The following is an 18,286-nucleotide window of genomic DNA, read 5'->3' on the forward strand; positions in this document are numbered from 1 at the left end:
CTTTTACAATCACAAAATTACAATTAACACTTGTTAAATGCTCTTGCAAAATATGGTACAAAGGAGTTTGCAAATCTGTTCATACTGCACTTGACTAGTTCTACTTTGTTGTAATGCCTAGTATATTTGCTGATTAATGTGGATGGTGGAAGTATGGATTGGTGCTTGTTGTTTGTTAATAGTGATTTCCTAAATTTAATTATTAGCTCATGTCTTTGATCAAATAAGGTAGGCAAATTTAAGAGCTCAAGGGCATTTTTGCAGCTGCTGAACTGGGTCCAAGTATTATCCTAGCAGTGCGTTTTCAGACATGTTTTAGTTCATCTGCCATATAAGCTGTGTTCTGAGTTTGGGGATCCAAAACAGGACAGCAATACTTGAGGAAAGGCTTGATTTAGGTTGTATATGTCAGCAGGAGCTGACAATCAGAGAAGCCTAAACTGTGCATACTTGTTAAACTCTGGATTGAGTAGTGACCTTTGTGCACAATATTTTCTACATGCAGCTTAAACAAGCAGTCACTTGTAAATGTTATGCCTAGGATTGTTGCAGAGGAAACAATTAGAAACAGAGCATCTGGGATAGTGACATCTTGCTTGAATGGACTAAATTGTACAACTTTTTATTTCTGTTCATTCACTTGTAGACTTTTCAACTTACACTGGTTGATAAAGTCTGTGAAGAAAGTAGGGTCAGACTGCTGCTTTGTTACTGCATTTTTAACTATATATTTGAGAAGTGCAGACAAGTCATCAACAAACTTGAAACACACTTCAAATTCTGCAAGGATAGGGTTGATGATAGCAAGAAATAAAAGAGCAGCAAATTTCATTCCTTGGGGACATCCACAGGTTAATTTTAACCAATAGAGCAGATATCTTCTGCAAGCAAAGGGTAAACTGATTGGCATCTCCCTTGTAAAAATTCTCTCACTAATAGTAGTATTTGTTTTACAGCTCCTATTTCTTTCAGATTAGTTAATGCAGTCATGTGTTTGATAAGGTCAAATGCTTTTTGGTAGTCCACCAGAAATAAGTCAATAGTACTATTAGAAGTGTCCAACTACTGGACAATTAAGTGATACATTCACACTAGATATATTGAAGTGCTACTGCCTTGTATGCAACCATATTGGTACGGATCAATCACAGGAGCAATTTGTTCTAACAAAGAACAGTAGATAAAACCCTCAGCTACTTTTGCTAAGTTAGTAGTTATCAATATTGGTCTCAGATGGTCACAGGGCCGGGGTGTCTTGACTTTTGGCACAACACAGACATATGCAGCTTTCCACATCTTTGGAAATGATTGTTCTGAGAAACATTGGTTTATCACTGATGCAATAGGCTTGGCTAAGAAAGGTGAGTACTCTTTCAGTAATTTCACAGGGAGTTCACCTGGGTATGAAGCACAGTTGTTACATAGTCATCCAATTGTATAGTAAACTGCCATTTCTGACACCTCTACAATTTCATCAGTACTACTGATGTTAATGATGTCACACATTTGTTCATCACTTATGGTTGGGTGGGTAGTACCAATTTGAGTAAAGAATTTGTTGACTTCCAAGGCTTTTATCAGAGTACTGTCTGGGTTATTGATTCATATTTCATTTCCTTTCTTTTTCCCACTAAGCCATTTTACTGCGCCATGCCACTTATGAGAATCTGACTTGAGGAGCAGTGCTATTTTTTTCTGTACATATCTTTTTCTGGAAGCTCAGAGGGCTGAGACAACTTTGTTTCTTATTTTGTTTGCATTCATTATGTCTCCTGCAGCATGGAGTTTACATTGTTCTTTGATCATTTTTTTTATATTAGTATCTAACCATGGCTTATCTCTCTCATATATCATGCATTCTTTAACTGGAAAAATATCATGGTACATTTGCTGCAGAATTGAGTGTAATGACTTAACCTCTTCATCAATATTTGTTATAACACAAATTGGATCAAAGTCAAAGTTAGTGATCCACCTGCCAAATGTTTGGATGGAGCTTTCACTGAGGGGTCTGTAAACTATTTTAACCTTTTTTGGTTTTGGTATATTATTTCTGCTCTTTGATTTCCACCAGAGAACGTTGTGGTCTGACTTAGTGAGTGGTCCTAGGGAAACTGGAGGTTCATAAAACACCTCAAGATTCATTAGTATGAGGTCTAATATGCTTCCACTTTCACGAGTGGGAACATTGACCACTTGTTTTAGATCCAACACATGTGAAATCCACTTTTTGTTGGTTAAGTTAAAGTCTCCAGCTACAATAAAGCTGGAAAAGACACTGCAAGTCCCCTATTTTCATTGATATGAGTGCTGGAACTTCTTCTCTGTACATGCCGTCTCTCATAGACTAACATGGGATGCTAAACCATAGTCATGTTACACCACCAGCAAGATGTTCCATAGGAGGCTCAGCATTGCCTTATCTCACTGGAGATGCAATTTAAGGTAATTTTATGATATGGTAAAAGACTAATTAGGTAAAAACCAAGTACTTAGACAGTACCTTTTCTTGGAAAAGGTATCTAGCTTTGATAAAAACATATCTCTTCTAACCATCCACTAGCTTAGGCTAATTAGAAAGCAGTAAATTTACAGTTTAGCAGTTTCTCTGAAGGAAATAAACTAATAAAGTAAAAGAAGGGTCAGTATACACAAGATTCCATAACTAACATATGGACTAGGTACTACTTTATTCTTTTTGTAGGCTATGCTTATCCTCTTTCCAGTTATTACCTTAAGCTACACTTTGGAGTTAATTAAGATAAGTATTTGTTAATATAATAATGAATTTAATTTAAGAAGCCTCTCCCCTCTAGCAGGGGCTTAATTTGCTATGGAGCAGGGAGAAACTGCAATTTACATCACTAAATTGCATCACTGCCCTCTGATGGTCCCACATTAAATATAAAAATAAATCAAAATAATTATATTCTTACTTTAGAAGTTTCAGGATGTTTCTACTTATCTGAGGCCTTTTCCACTGACAAAACAGATTGTAAAATCACAATCTGAATTACAAATTTTGCATTCTGCTAATAATCTAGATCATTGTTTCTCAAAGTATAGTGCACATACCCCTTGGGGTTATGCAAAATTTTTAAGGGGTATGCAGCTGGCTAAAAAAAAACAATCTAACTCTGGGACTGGTAATTTTGTTTATATTTTAGCTATAGTTTACTTAGTACTGGTAACTGAGAAGGTGTACCTAAAATGTTTTGTGGATAAAATGGGGTACAGTGTCTAAATAAGTTTGAGAACCACTGAATTCTGCTCCACTGACAATCAGGATTGTAAGTTCATAATCAAGATTGTGAATTCAATAAAGGCAATTTCCAGTGGCAAGCTGGATTCTTAAAAAAGATCAACATTTTACAATGAAACAAATAAGTTTATAAAACTGGATTATAAAATTGCAACCTGTGAAACAACACAGTTTATAAATTCAACTCTTGACTTGGCAATGTCAACAATCCAAATCCACAATCTTCATTTGAAACATAGTTGTTGAATTCACAAAAAGAAGATTATGGATTTGGATTGCTGATTTGATCCTGCCATGAGTTGAGTTTACAAACTTTTCTGTTCTTCAGATTACAATTTGACAATCCAGTTTTGAAAATCAATTTTATAAACTTCTTAATTCCACTGATAACTATCAATCTTGTTTTAAGAATCCAGTTTGTCAGTCTAAAACACCTCAGTTTATCATGTTTCCTCCCTCTGTTATGCACTTTAAAATCATTTCAAGTAATATTTTGTTAAATTTTGCAGTCAATCACACACAGAGATAAGTTATAAACTAAGAAACTGACCTTTTTAATAAACAAGTGAGAAGGTATAACCACATTGATATAAGGAAGAAATACATTACTAGAGTTATGTATAGGATCATCAGCTGGGGTGGGGATACATTTGCAAGTGAATTTGAAAAGAACATGCAAAAAGGAATCAAGTTGGATAGGTTGTTCACATTGTCCCTATGTCAGATGTGGAATCTCATAATTATTGACCAAAACAGGTAATCTACTATTATATTTTGTGTTTTATGCTCCTTTTTAGTATATTAGTTTTTACTCTAACAATACAGATATTATCTAAAATTGGTTAACAGTAGAAGAAAACCTTTCCACTTGTTCCTTCAAAGTCATTAGTATTCTGTATAATAGCCTAGTACAACCCAAGCTCAAAGTTAGATGTCTCTAGCCTCCTTGTATCAAAAACCAGGCCCATCACATAATTCTTTTCCTCCAGAATTGTCACTGATTAGAACAAACTGTTTGAAGCTACAATTGCTGCTTACTCTGTTGTCACTTGCAAATTAAGGCTGGGTGCTGAGTGGTCCTTTAGCTATTACTACTGCTACTGCTACTAACTCACCAAGCCGCCTGAGGCCTACACAGCTATGCACGCTCCTCCCAATCTATTAAAAGCCTCCCTCTTTACACCCTATAATGAAGTTCCCATTTCCTTTAAATCTTTCTTTATGACATCTTCCCACCCCAGACAGGGACAATCCTGCTCTCTTTTTAGCCCTAGACAGTTGGCTGAAAAGGACAATCTTTGGCAATCTGTCATCCTTCATCAGCATCAGCATGTCCTAACCATCTCAACCTTTCTTTTATTATAGCCCTAGAGAGCAGGATTAAACCACACTTTTTTTACAGCCTATTGTTTGAAATAGGATCAGTCAGCCAGGTACCCAGAACAATCTGTAGTCAATTTCTCTGAAAAAAATCTAGTAAATCTTCATCTGCTTTTCAGAGTGCCCATGTTTCAGAGCCATATTTGACCACTGTCAAATATATAATGGAATATAATGGTACTACTTTTATTTTATTAGCATATTTGCTTCAGAAGAGCTGCTAAACTGCAATTTTAAGTAAAAAGATAATCTAGAGAAAAATGTAAAAAATAATCTTTGACATGAAATAGGCATAAGTAGTTTTAGGTAAGACCAGGCTTATGTATATCAGCTAACTAGAATCTTGAAAAAGTTGATTCAATATTCATGCTTAAATAACACATATTTCTTATAAACTATTAGAAACTATGGTTCAACTTTAAGATCCTGTGTCCAAGATTGAGCAGTATTTTCTAAGCTTGGGCTTGAACTTTAACTGTGTGTCTACAATGAGACTTTACTATTAGCTGTCAGTGCATTTATTATAACTAGCATTGTGTGTGACTAAAATATTCAAATTAATAATACACTTATTAAGAACATTTATACAAATCCAGTGGTGAAATAATCCAATTTCTAGGTGACATAATAAAAGTTCTATTGACTTTGGACATGGTGTTTAGCTGTCCAACTACTGTGTATTTTACCATAATGAAATTCTTACTTCATTCATCTTGATATTTACTGTCCCTGATAATACTCCAATTCTCCAAGCTGTGAAATTTTAAATGGCATGGCACCCATTAATATAACCCAATCTGATGTAGAAACTCAATTGTAGAAGATTAACCCAAATGAATCTACAGGACCTGATGGAGTCCCCCCCCCCAGATACTTCACAAGACATATGCAGTGTTGTTGCATCTTCTTACTCTACTTTTCCAAATTCCCTTAGTGCTAAATAATTCTGCAAGATTGGAGGGATGCTTACATCACACCTGTACACAAAGGGGGCAATAGAAATGAATCTAACAATTGTTGGCCAATTAGTCTTACCTCAGCAATTGGGAAACTATTCAAAGAATAGTTCTTTCAGCCATTAAGGTTCATTTAAACACTAATACTCTACTATAAACTAATCAAGATGGATTTTGTCCCAATTGATCAGTTGACACTACCATTGACACATATAAGCATGTCTCAAAACTTGTGGATGAGGGATCTCCTGTGGACATTTTATTATTGGATCTAGCCAGAGCATTTGATAAAGTTTGCCATAGGAGACTAAACTCTAAAATCTGTACAATGGGCATCTATTATGATGTTGTAAATTGGATAATGCAATTTCTTACCAATAGAAGAAGGTGGTAAGGGTATTTGGAGACATCAGATTGACCTTCTTGGAATCAGTAGATGTAAAAAGTACAGTACCCCAAGGAACAGTTTTGGGTCCAACTTATTTAGTATTTTCATCAACTACGCACCTTCAGTTATAGAGAATAAAATCCTGTTGTATGCAGATGATTCCAAAATAATTGGTCCTATTCATGACCTTCAAAGTGCCATAGCCATCCAGGCTGATGTTGATGCATTGTCAAAGTGGGCAAAATGCTTGTGGCTTGAATTTAATATTCGGAAATGCAGAGTCATTCATTTTGGAGCAAATAACCCTCTGTGCCAGTATTTTATGGGATCTAACAATGGTTCAAAACAGCCACTGAAATGTAGTCATAGTTTAAAAGATCTGGGAATCTTGGTCAATGATAAGCTGAAGTTTATTTAGTCTGCTATAGCCAGTGCCAACTAAACTCTTGGTTTAATAAAAAGAACATTCTGTAGTTGATCCCTAGCTGTGATCACCTAGCTCTTAAAGGGACTGATCAGACTAGAATTGGAATATCGGATGTGTTGTTAATCCTTCAAATAAGAGTGACATATCATTTCTAAAATCAGTGCAGTGACATGCAACTAAATGCATAAAGGGATTTCAACATCTTACATATCCTACCTGATTACACAAGCTCAAACTACCATCTCTCACATATAGACATAGAAAAGGAGATTTAGTAATGATGTACAAGTTAGTATGTTACTGGAGTTTGATCCCCAACAAGTTCCAGATCATCAGTTCACCAAGTACTAGAGGCCATCCCCTGAAGCGTTGTTGAAAATGTGCTAACGCCAGGTTGCAAAACAAATTCTACTGTAACTGTGGAGTCAGCCTATAAAACTCCCTGTTGTTGCCCAGTGTTGAAGCCTTCAAGTCTGCAGTTGACAATGACTGGTGCTAGAAACCTTGGCTCACAAAATGGGATGCACTAACAAATTGAATTATCATCATCACTGACCAGTGTTCACAGGATTGGCAAGGACTCATTGGACTAGCAAATGTGATTTAAGGTAATTTAGGGCAATGATATGTAGAAAGTCGATTTTAATCAGATTTTAATGCTTGCTTACATTTATATCCATATTTATGAATCAATGAATTTATTCAACTGTCCAACAGTTGACAGTGATGTTATGTTTTTAATCAGGTTAATACAAATGCTTGTTTACAAAGAGATATTATCATCCAAGCAATGAAAGGCAATGGATGTTTATACATACATTCATATATATATATATATATATATATATATATATATATATATATATATATATATATATATATATATATATATATATATATATATATATATATATATATATATATATATATATATACTTTAAGCTAAATATTGCAGCTCAACCAGTTAGCCATAGCATTTAATAATTATAGCTTTCCCTTTTTAAGATTTCTATTTTATTTTAAGGAAATCAGTATGGAACCAGAGGTTAATATGGATAACCCCCTTTTTAGGGTAACACCTGCTCAGCAGATGCTTTCTTCTTGCACTGGTGCATTACTGACTTCTTGTTTTGGTAAGTTTTTTTGTAAGGTCTGTTTATTTGTCAATCATTAACTATCTGAGTAGATAATATAACATAAATTTATCACGAAAAGTCTATCATAAACTCTGAAAGCTTGTCATTTGAAGCTATGAAAAAAAATAGAAACAATAAACAAGCCTAAAAACTATATGAAAATGAAACAGAGACTTAATCCCTGCATTGGTGAATTATTGATATCTTGTTCTGTTAGTTTTTATGGTAAGGCCCATTTCTTTATCATCAGTAACTAGCACAGCAGATGTCTTAGTGCACCAGTGCAATACAAACTCCTTGTTTTGGTAAGTCCTATTTATTCATCATGACATAACCAAGGCTATGTTTCTTTTATTTTGGTTTTACTACTCTGGTCTTGTTTCTGAATTTATAAATTGCCAGGAACATTATGCTTATAAGGATCAATTTTGAGCCTTAATGCTAACCAATAAGATAAAACTTTAAGTAAATTAAATAATAATAATGAAATAAGTAGGCTTTCAAATTCTATTGCCAGTGGGAAATAAACGTATTTTATTATTGTTTTTGTTATTGAAAACTATATTAATTTTTGTTACTTGTGTAACATAGCCTCTATCATTCAAGTTGTTTATCTGTTGATGCATTATAGTTTTCGTTAGTTTTCATTTTTCGTTTAGTTTTCGTATAGTTTTCGTTTTTTTTTTCGTTAGTTTCTTTCAGCTTAGTGTGAGACAAGACAAAGAGAAGTGACAGAACAGATGAAAAATGTATAGTCAACTATATTATAATTCTTATAATTAACTATTATTATAATTCTGTAATTGTATTTTTATTAAAATAAAGTTGAGGGTGCAGATAATACTTCAATGCAACTAATAAATTATTAATTGATAAAAATAAACTAAAAAATGATCAATTAATAAGATAATTAAATAACGATATTATTTAAACAATAAATTAAAAAATAATCAAAATAAATTATCAATCTAATAAGTAGTAGTTTACTCATCTCTAAGAGATATATTATATAGTTTTCCATCAAAACCTCAATCTCTTTGATTGTTTAAGTATTTACGTGGGTCTAATACTAATTGTACATAGGCCTGTAGTTGCAGAAAACTTTTTTTTGGGGGGGGAGGGGGGTGTTGGAATTCTTTCCAAGAAAATTCTTGAAACTTTCTAAAAATTGTTCCCTGTTTCAATTTCAAAAATTTGGAAATTTGAAGTAGTTTTGAATCCAAGAGTTGAATGTAGAACCAATCTTGTGGGATTTTCGCTCCCTCACCTGTAGATACAGCGGTTGTCTGTACTGTACCCCTCACCTGCATTTCCCAAATAATTGCGAAAAACCAAAACAAAAACGGATGGAACTGTGACACGAGAGAGATAAAGATACAGCATTTCACAAATATGTTTTCCAAATTCCATTTTATTTCTGTCTTTGCTACCCATTTCCTGCTGAATATAAATTTTAGTTGTGTCATTCTTTATGTTTATATGAGGATTTTGGCTGTGGGAAAATCGGTAATTTATATTTTACTTCCTGTTGGTACTGTGTTGTATCTAAAAAAGTATAGTAGATTGAAAAATTTCAATTGGGCCATTGGACTTGCTATCTTATGACCAGAGAAGGTCCCTCCTTCACTGCATGTTGCTTTTGTTTAGGTACTAGGTTAGGCAGAGAAAATATGAAAGAAAATGACAATTCTTTTTATTATAGTTACGCCTCTGGATGTTATTAAGATTCGTTTACAAGCTCAGCAAAAAGCTTTAATGTCCAATAAGTGTTTTATTTACTGTAATGGACTAATGGATCATCTTTGCCCATGTTTAAATGGTAATGGGTCATCAACCACTCAACAATGGTACAAAAGACCAGCACAATTTACTGGTACGATTGTAAGTTTTCTTTTTCTGTTGAGTTTCTGACTGTCAATAACATGCTGAAAAGCCTCTATTTTTATGCAATGATTTGTTCGTTTCTTTTGTGTATATCCCTATATCCCCTTCGTTTGTTCGATTTCTTCTAACATTCCTGTGTTGTAACACACTCTGTTCTGATCCTAGTGTTGGAAAACAGTGAGACCGTGAAACATTTCAGAAACCTTGACAATCAATATTTGTTTGTATTTAGCAATAATAAATTGTTAATTAGTTTATTAAAACTGGATGAATTTAAAAATCATCTAATTCATCTCCTAATTTTAGCTGAATTTTTCTAATCATCTCCTAATTTTAGCTTAATTTTTTTTAATTACTGAAGCTCTGCTCTGGATATTCATTTTCCACACTTAAAGTCCAGAGGATCTTAATAGAAATATAAGAAATACTACATCCTCCTACTAGTGTAGGGGGCTTTTGTCCCCTACACTAGTACACTATATACTACAAATACTACATACACTCCCTGCTAGTGTGGCATTGATCTTGACTAGCAAGGGAACAAGTGACTTGCTACCCTAGAAAAATTATTGTCATCCTAGAAATTCCCTAAAAGCCCATGTAAAATTTAAGTTCTTATAAAGTAAGGTAAATTTGCATCTTACTTTGAGCTGACTTGGTTGTCCCCTCTACCCAAGGGAAAACGCTGGCTACGCCCATAAATGGGAACATCGAAATATTACATACAAGCTAAAAAATCAAAACGGAAAACACTTTGCCGACTTTTGTCCAGAAAAAACGCATGTTCTATTGCCCTCATATTCTTGATCTGAATGCAGAAGGGTCATTGATCTTTGCAATATCAATATTTCAGCTCCTTAAGGTGTAAAAAGTGCCACTACTATGCAAATTAAAAGTCCTCATAACGTTTGTCTTTTATGAGGGTTGAAAAAAATTTTACCTCCCTCTAACACAAAATTCGAAATACCCATACTATTTCTACCTTACTATGTCTTAGCCATACTATCTCTTATAAGAAATCGTCTCTATTTTAGGGATGGAACCTTTTGTCTTGTTATAAATTTCAGATGTGCCAACACAATAGGACTGCTATCCACTCACTTTTGGTTTGGTATAAAAACCCTATAAAAGCAGACTTGTAGTACAAATCAAAAATTTTTGTAAATATAGAAAGTCTTCAGATAATTTAGGGTCTATTTTCATGGGGATGAAAGCTGGACAGACGCCATCTGTCCGCGTGGATTGCCATTATTACGCTTGATTCGTTCATCAAAATTATCGCCCTCTCAGGGGACTCTCAAAGTATTCTTATGATAAATTGTTAATACTTCAGGATTGGTGCCTCTTTGCCTTGTTGCTGTTAACTTTCCACTCTTACAACCTGTTGGTCGTTGAGGTTGGCCTCCATGATTACCAGCGTGTTGTGGCACAGCTCCAGGGTAGCCTTGTGAAGGTTTCGCGCATCCTTGCAAATTGAGCCTTATGGAGGTTGCAGCGTTGTAAGAGGGCTTTAGACGTGGGCATCCGACATTTCTGAGAAGAAAAGAATCCAAGAGGAGTCTCAGAGTGTTCTTTTAAGAAATTGTATCTATTTTAGGGTCTGAACCTCTTTGTCTTGTTGTTATGAACTTTAGATGTGTCAACACAATAGGATATATTCACATATTTTTGGTTTGTTGTAAAGACCTTACTAGAGTTGACTTGTAATACAGGGCTGCTCGTGTAACAGGGCTACAAGTACAAGTCTGCTCCTATAACAGGGCTACAAGTACAAGTCTGCTCGTATAACAGGGCTACAAGTAAAGGGCTTTAAATGGTTCATGAGGATGAAAGCTAGACGGAAGCCATCTGTCCGCGTTGATTGACGCTGTGTTTTCCTCCCGCCCATCTCTTGTTGAACTGGGCGAACTGTTGAACTTGTTCATCTTTGCTTCGAGAGCGGAGTAGTGCTCAATTTGTATAGAAGTTTGTGTACAGTTGATGAAATAAAAAATTGAAACCCTTTGGGATCACATAGGTATGTGATAAAGCATTTAGAGCAGTGATTCCTAGCCAATTTTTGACCATGCCCCAACTAGGCATTTCTAAAATCTTGATGCTCTCCCTTGGGATATTTTAATTTTGTTGTCCAAAATTTTATGTGTCCTCATCTGAAGGAAGATTAAACGGTCATTGGTATTTGGTATACCAACAGGTTTTTTTTTTCAGGTTTTCCTCGAGGTATATTTTTTGCTAATGAAAAATATTGTCTTTTTAAAGCACCTTTTATATAATGCTTGACATTATTGTAATGCTATTATGTATCTTTTTTGCCCTTTAAATTTATATGAAAGTGATGTTATTCACATGTTTTTTTTCTCAAAATTAAGGCTCTGAAGTGTAGTTAGCCAAAGGTTCCACATCCTGTCTATTACTCTCTAAAATATTGCCATGCCCCACTGCTGGGGCCTGTACCCTGTTGGGAATCACGGATTTACAGGTTGAACCCACATTGCCTTACATCTTTTTTTTCTGCATGTACATACACAGGGGTGTAAAGTAAAATAGCTATAGGCTATATTGAAATAACAAATTTGTGAAACAGGTTCAATTTAAACTAATGATAGAAAGGGTGAAATTATAGAAATGATAGAAAATTAATGATAGAAAGGGTGAAGTGAACGTTTAATTTCCTATCTGACTTGGGAGGATCCTTCAAGATGGATTTGTGTTTCAGTATGTGTTCAGCTGGATGAAAAATCCACCTTTCTGTTAAATGAATGGTTGTTTTTACAAATACGGAAGGCGAGCAGGAGGTCATCTACCATCCTTGGGAAAAATGGGAACAACAGTATGTACAATATTGGCTCTATTGACAGCTGTAAGAAAATAAAAAAAATTATAGCTATTTGTTCGAACTTTGCTTTTTAAAACCTATGTATACTGTTGTAGAGCACAAAAAAAGATCATGAGTGATTTGTCATTGTGATTTATCTACTAAGATAAATCTAGTTATATATGAGCATATAGTTATATAAATCCATTTTTGGTGTCTATAGTATTCAAAAGTGTTCAGACAGTTCGACAATCAGACAGTCCGTGGCAACAAACTGTAGCAAGGAGCGACCCGGCTCAATAGTAACCGAAACTCCAAAACGGAATTTTGATACCAAGAGTTACATCAAAAGAATTGCATTTTAATGCTGATTTTAAATATATAACTTTCATCAGGTCTTGCCTATCAAACGTTAAGAGCCTGAGAAAATTTTGGCTTATTTTAGAAAATAGGGGGAAGCACCCCCTAAAAGTCATAGAATCTTAACATGAATCACACCATTAGATTCAGCGTATCAGATAACCCTTTTGTAGAAGTTTCAAGCTCCAATCTACAAAAATGTAGAATTTTGGATTTTTTGCCAGAAGACAGATCACAGATGCGTGTTTTTTTTTGTTTTTTTTTTTCTCCAGGGCTGATCGTGTCGACCCAGTGGTCCTAGAATGTCGCGAGGACTCATTCTAACAGAAATTAAAAGTTCTAGTGCCCCTTTTAAGTGACCAAAAAAATTGTGAGTGATTTATCTACTAAACCTTGGGAAAAATGGGCACAACAGAATGTACAATATTGGCTCTATTGACAGCTGTAAGAAAATAAAAAAATTATAGCTCGCTGTTTGTTCGAACTTTGCTTGTTAAAACCTATGTATACTGTTGTAGAGTAAAAAAAAAAATATGAGTGATTTGTATTAGATTTAATTATGCAAATGATGCACCCCAGCATTTAAAAACATGAAATATAGAACTAGAATATTATTAAAGGCATCATTATAGACATGCAATGTAATCTGATCTTACTCTGCTTTTCACAAGAATGTTCTTTTTGTCTTTTTTCGAGGCTTTTAAGGCCGTGATTAAGTGAACTTGAAAACATCGAGCTTCAAAATTGAAGTTCGGGTTGCCTTCTGTCTCTCAATTCTCTAGAGAACGTCGATTGTCAAAAACCCTTCAAATAGCACTTATTCATTGGCGGAAATAGCAGGTTAATTATACCAGCTTGTCAATTTGGTCTCTTGGGCCATCTGAAACGATTTTTTTGGCAAAAAACTTGTAAAATTTCAGGTAGCTGAAAATATTCAATGGGACTGTTCGAAAGCAGGAAAATATGTCGAAAAATGGTTGCAATCATCTTACAGGTTATTGTCTTCTGCTCATGATAGTACCGATTTTGTTTTAAAAGCAATATCCTTCATAGAGTACACTTGTGAAAAAGAGCTAGACATTTTCTAAGATTTCTAAGCAATTAGAGGAAATAGAGCAAAATCCTAGCAAAAATTTTGTAGCATCTTCAAGAAACTACGGCCTGATATTAAAAGCGGTATCTTCCGCCAATGAATACTTGAGTACTTTTTAAATATAAATTTTCAATTGTAACATGGGATTTTCGAGTTCCCTCAGTTCACTTAATCACGGCCTTAATAAATTATGCAGATACATTCTGTCTTCAACGAAAAGACACATGGATATCGCTAAATATATGTTCCTTCTTAGACGTCAAGCCTTCTGGAGTCCACTTTGGTCTCTTTGGTTTCTTAACGATTTTCCATCTGCAGGTGATGAGGTATTATTAATCGACCCACGCATGTTATTATACCTCAAGAAACTGAAGATGCTTCTATACAGCTGTCTTTTAGAGATAGCTGGTAGACTTGAGAGCAGCAACACATTGATGTCAGGCTGAAGATTTTTGTCGTTGAAGATCTTCCCTATGTTTTTTACTTCTTGCATGATGGATTGACACCCAAGAATTAAATTGCTTAGGGATTATGGAGCAGAGTTGCAAAATATGCAGTATGGATCAGTTCGTTTATACCAAGTAAACTCCTCTTTCCTCAGGATCAAAGAATTGCTTTTGATTCTATAATGCAGGATATCATCTGTCCTTGAAGAAAATAAGAAGAGGGCGGGCATTTTTATTTTTAAGGCGATCTTCTAAGTATGTCTCGGAAGGTTTCGGCTTTGAAACTAGGGGATTGTATCATTTAAGGAGCTGCTGACCAGCTGGTCTGCTACTTCATTATATTTGATGCCTTGATTGCTGGGGATGTGCTGGAACTTGATGCTAATAAGGTTAATTTGAAGACTGGATAATTGTTCTCTTATCCTCAGATCTGAATCAGTGGCACTAAAATGGGTATTGCTAATGAGCTGGAGGTACCTTTGGAGTCTGAGAGCAGCCCGCTTTCTAAATATGCTTTTTGGTGTCTATAGTATTCAAAAGTGTTTTGGTTTATATTTCTATGTCTTGTATTGCTTTTATCTTTTGTAGGCATATCGGACTGATTTCTCTTCTTTTCTAGGCTGCTATCTTAAAAATTGACCTTAAAATAATGGTTCAAGTTGTTTACTCATTTCTATTATTTTTTTTAGGATACTTTTAAAACAAAATAAACGAAAAGAATATATTTAGTCTTTTTTAGCATTCCTGCATAAAAAATAATTAAAGATACAGTTTTTATAAAAAATAGAAAGTTATTTTCTCTTATTATGTTTGATTCTTTTTCAAATTTTTTGGTACATCTTTATAATTGAGTATAAGTTTGATTCCTAAAAGGTGGGTGAAAGCTATTCATCTTGAGGGGGGTCAAGAATATGGATACAAGACAGTTTTACGGAGTGTTGGCAGATGGTTTTTTATTCATTTGCAGTAGTAGAGAAATTCCTTCTCCCCACTTCTATACAGACATGTTAATAACAGTTAAATTAGAATTCAAAATTTAATAGAAATTAGAATTGTCCTTGATTCTATTTTGTTATATTTTTGTTAAAAGGATGCATTCGTAAAAATTACAAGAAACGAAGGAGTTCTATCCCTCTGGAGTGGCTTGTCTCCAACCTTGGTTCTAGCCTTGCCTGCAACTGTGATATACTTTACTACATACGAGCAACTTCGTGTACATCTAAACGACAAATATGGAAGTTATAGATCACAACCTATGTGGATACCATTACTAGCTGGTGGTTTAGCTAGGACCTGGGCTGTAACGCTGGTAAGCCCACTGGAGCTTATCAGGACGAAAATGCAGTCTCAAAGGCTAAGCTATCTTGGTAAGTAACCAAAAAAATATGTTAAGAATTTTGACTAGGTTCATTACAGGCAATTTTGTCTCTAGAGCTCAGAGATCTAGATCGATTTCCTAAAAATTCATACAATACGTTTCGCATATAATTTTGATTTAAAAAAAAATAAAGTTATAAATTTTTTTTTTTTTATTAAAAAAATGTACTAGCCGGTGGTTTGGCTAGGACCTCGGCTGTAACGTTAGTAAGCCCACTGGAGCTTATCAAGACAAAAATGCAGTCTCAAAGGCTAAACTATCTGGGTAAATAAATAAAAAAAATGCTAAGAATTCCGACTAGTTTCATTACAGGCTCTTTTTGTCTCTGTAGTTAAGAGATTTAGTTCGATTTTTTCACGTTTTGTAGAATATGTCTCGGAAAAGACAGATCCAACAAGTAGCTGTATCGCCTCTCCCCCCCTCTACATCCTTTTTGCTCGCCGTCTCTCTCTCACTCTTTTTTATCTCTCTCTCACTTTCTCCCTTTTTCTCGTGTAAACTGACTTGGAGAGTCATATACATTGGAACAGGTTAGGGTGAGTCAGGGAGATGGGTAAAGAATTCGATAAAAAGGGATGTGGGAATCTTTTCCTTTGGCAGATGAGTATTTCTAAAGTTATGGGTAAGTTTACCCTCTTTTGTATCGTGACTAGGGGGTTGAGCTGAAAATTTTGAGGACATGATTCTTGTTTTTATAGGGGGGGGGAGAGGACCCCAAAATAAAGGGGTTTCATGGATGACTATGATAGGGTGGCGCTATTCTAATTTGTGGTAATTTCTGTCTGTTTTAAAGTGTGGCTTTATTGTCAATTCATATTTATGCTTAGGATTTTATTTATCCATTTTGTTGTAATTTCTGTTCTGTTTGAGTTTAATGTCTTAAGCAAGCAAATTTCAGTTCGTTTAAGTTTTAAAATCACTCTTTACTTTTTGAAGATCGTTTTCTTTTCGAGGATGAGTTAAAAGGGTTCCTACACTTTTGGGGAATATTGCATTTGTTCATTTTCCTGTGATTGTAACAAGGGGCACCAATTCATGAATATATAGGTGGAAAACATAAAATTACTTGCCCTGTTTTTTACTGAATATACCAACAAATGGTACTTTCAAAATCTGAAGGGGAGGGGGAGCGATTATTTTTTTCAATTTTCATGGAAAACAAAAAGTTTTTTTCAAAATCTAGGGGGATAAATAACTCCCCCGGCTATCCTTCCCAATCGCCTCCTCTGATAATAACTTATTTCACACAGAAAAAAATTCTTCAATATGCAGTATTACTGATTTGCTTTAGTGAGCACTTTTAATTGTATTTATGTTTATATAGAGTTTAGGAAAGATCTGGACAGCAATTTACATGGTTGTTGGCGCTGTGAAAAAAAAATGTTCTTCTTTTTATGGCAAATTTTTAACCTACTGTTTAGATAGTACAAATTAATCTTTTGTGGTACAGCTTTAATCAGAAAACTGGTACAGTTTATGTCACAGCGTTGGCAGCCCTGGTAATCAGTCTTACCATAGGTTCACACATAACAAAAGTGCTGTGTTATGTGTGATCTGTGAATTACATTCTGTGAATTACATCAGTGAGTAATTTTAATTATTATTATGCTAACAAATCTTGCTCTCGACACTGGCCTGTTCCGTGGCCTTTTCTTTTAGAGTAAGATTTAAATAGTAATTTCAATGGTTGTCGGTGTTGTGTAGACAAATTTCCGTAAAAATTGCATAGCTGCCTGGTAACAGTCATACATTTTCCACTCAAAAATTTGGTTGACCAAGTCACTAAAATTGATAAATTCGATAACTAAATAGCCGTGCAAAGCCAATATTACTCTTGTGTGAACATCTTTGTGAACCTAAGGAAATAAGAAAATTTAGTGTAATCAGTAGCCTACTATTTTTTGTATTTACTCAAAGACGCAAAGAAATGTATATTTAAATGTTACTTAATACAAATGTACTTGATAAAAACATGAGTAATTTATATTGATTAACTTAACTAATCTACTTAACAATTAATTTTGAGCAATTAACGTAATCTATTTGATTGACTTTGCATAATAAAGTAAGGTTACGTGTGATATTCTCTTTTTGTTTAATCTCTAGTAATTCTTAGTTAGTAGACAAATGTCTGCTCGATAAAATGATGCGAGTACTTCCTAGTATTTAGCTTAATCTACTTAATGATTAATTTCTAGCTACAGAATTCACATTTTTACTGAGTATTTTTTTTTTGTTATAGATGTACGAATAGCTGTCAAAGACTTAGTGAAGGTTCAAGGGGTAAAGGGATTATGGCTAGGGCTTGGACCTTCACTGCTAAGAGATGTTCCATTTTCAGGTAATTATTTTTGCCAGTTAGTTAGTTAAAATTAGTCTAGATTGCAACCTTCTATTTATTGACTTAACATCAAATAGTTTTACTGCCTTCTATCTAGTGGTCGTGCGTTAGTGTGAATTTTTAAGCCTATTTTTAAAAATCTACAAAAACAGTGAATGTTTTAAAAATATAATAATTTATAAAAAGTTTTTTTTGGGAGCATCAGTGCTGCCAGTTGGCATGGGGAATGGGAGGGGTATTAGCCCCATAGATTTTGAGAAATACCTTTTTCGTGTATTCTAATTGAAACATGAATTTTTGAGGTGTTTCAATTGAAAAATAGAAAATAAACAAAAATAGAAAATAAAAAATAGAAAATAAATATACTGCCCCAAAATAAACTTAGTTCTTCTTCTCTCTACATTTTCGTGAACAGCAGCA

General features: G+C 34.3%; 1 protein-coding gene across 1 annotated transcript in view; it reads left to right on the forward strand.

Moving 5' to 3' along the window:
- Nucleotides 1-18,286, forward strand: part of LOC136041017 (mitochondrial glutathione transporter SLC25A40-like) — a 32,104-nt gene that overhangs the window by 2,864 nt on the left and 10,954 nt on the right. Inside the window, exons 2-5 of the mRNA XM_065725524.1 lie at nucleotides 7,438-7,546; nucleotides 9,252-9,430; nucleotides 15,238-15,514; nucleotides 17,768-17,866. Of these exons, the coding sequence (XP_065581596.1) occupies nucleotides 7,438-7,546; nucleotides 9,252-9,430; nucleotides 15,238-15,514; nucleotides 17,768-17,866 (664 nt within the window). The remainder of the gene's footprint in view (nucleotides 1-7,437; nucleotides 7,547-9,251; nucleotides 9,431-15,237; nucleotides 15,515-17,767; nucleotides 17,867-18,286) is intronic.

The sequence above is a fragment of the Artemia franciscana genome, chromosome 21, assembly GCF_032884065.1.
Source record: "Artemia franciscana chromosome 21, ASM3288406v1, whole genome shotgun sequence".
In the NCBI taxonomy this organism is placed as follows: domain Eukaryota; kingdom Metazoa; phylum Arthropoda; class Branchiopoda; order Anostraca; family Artemiidae; genus Artemia; species Artemia franciscana.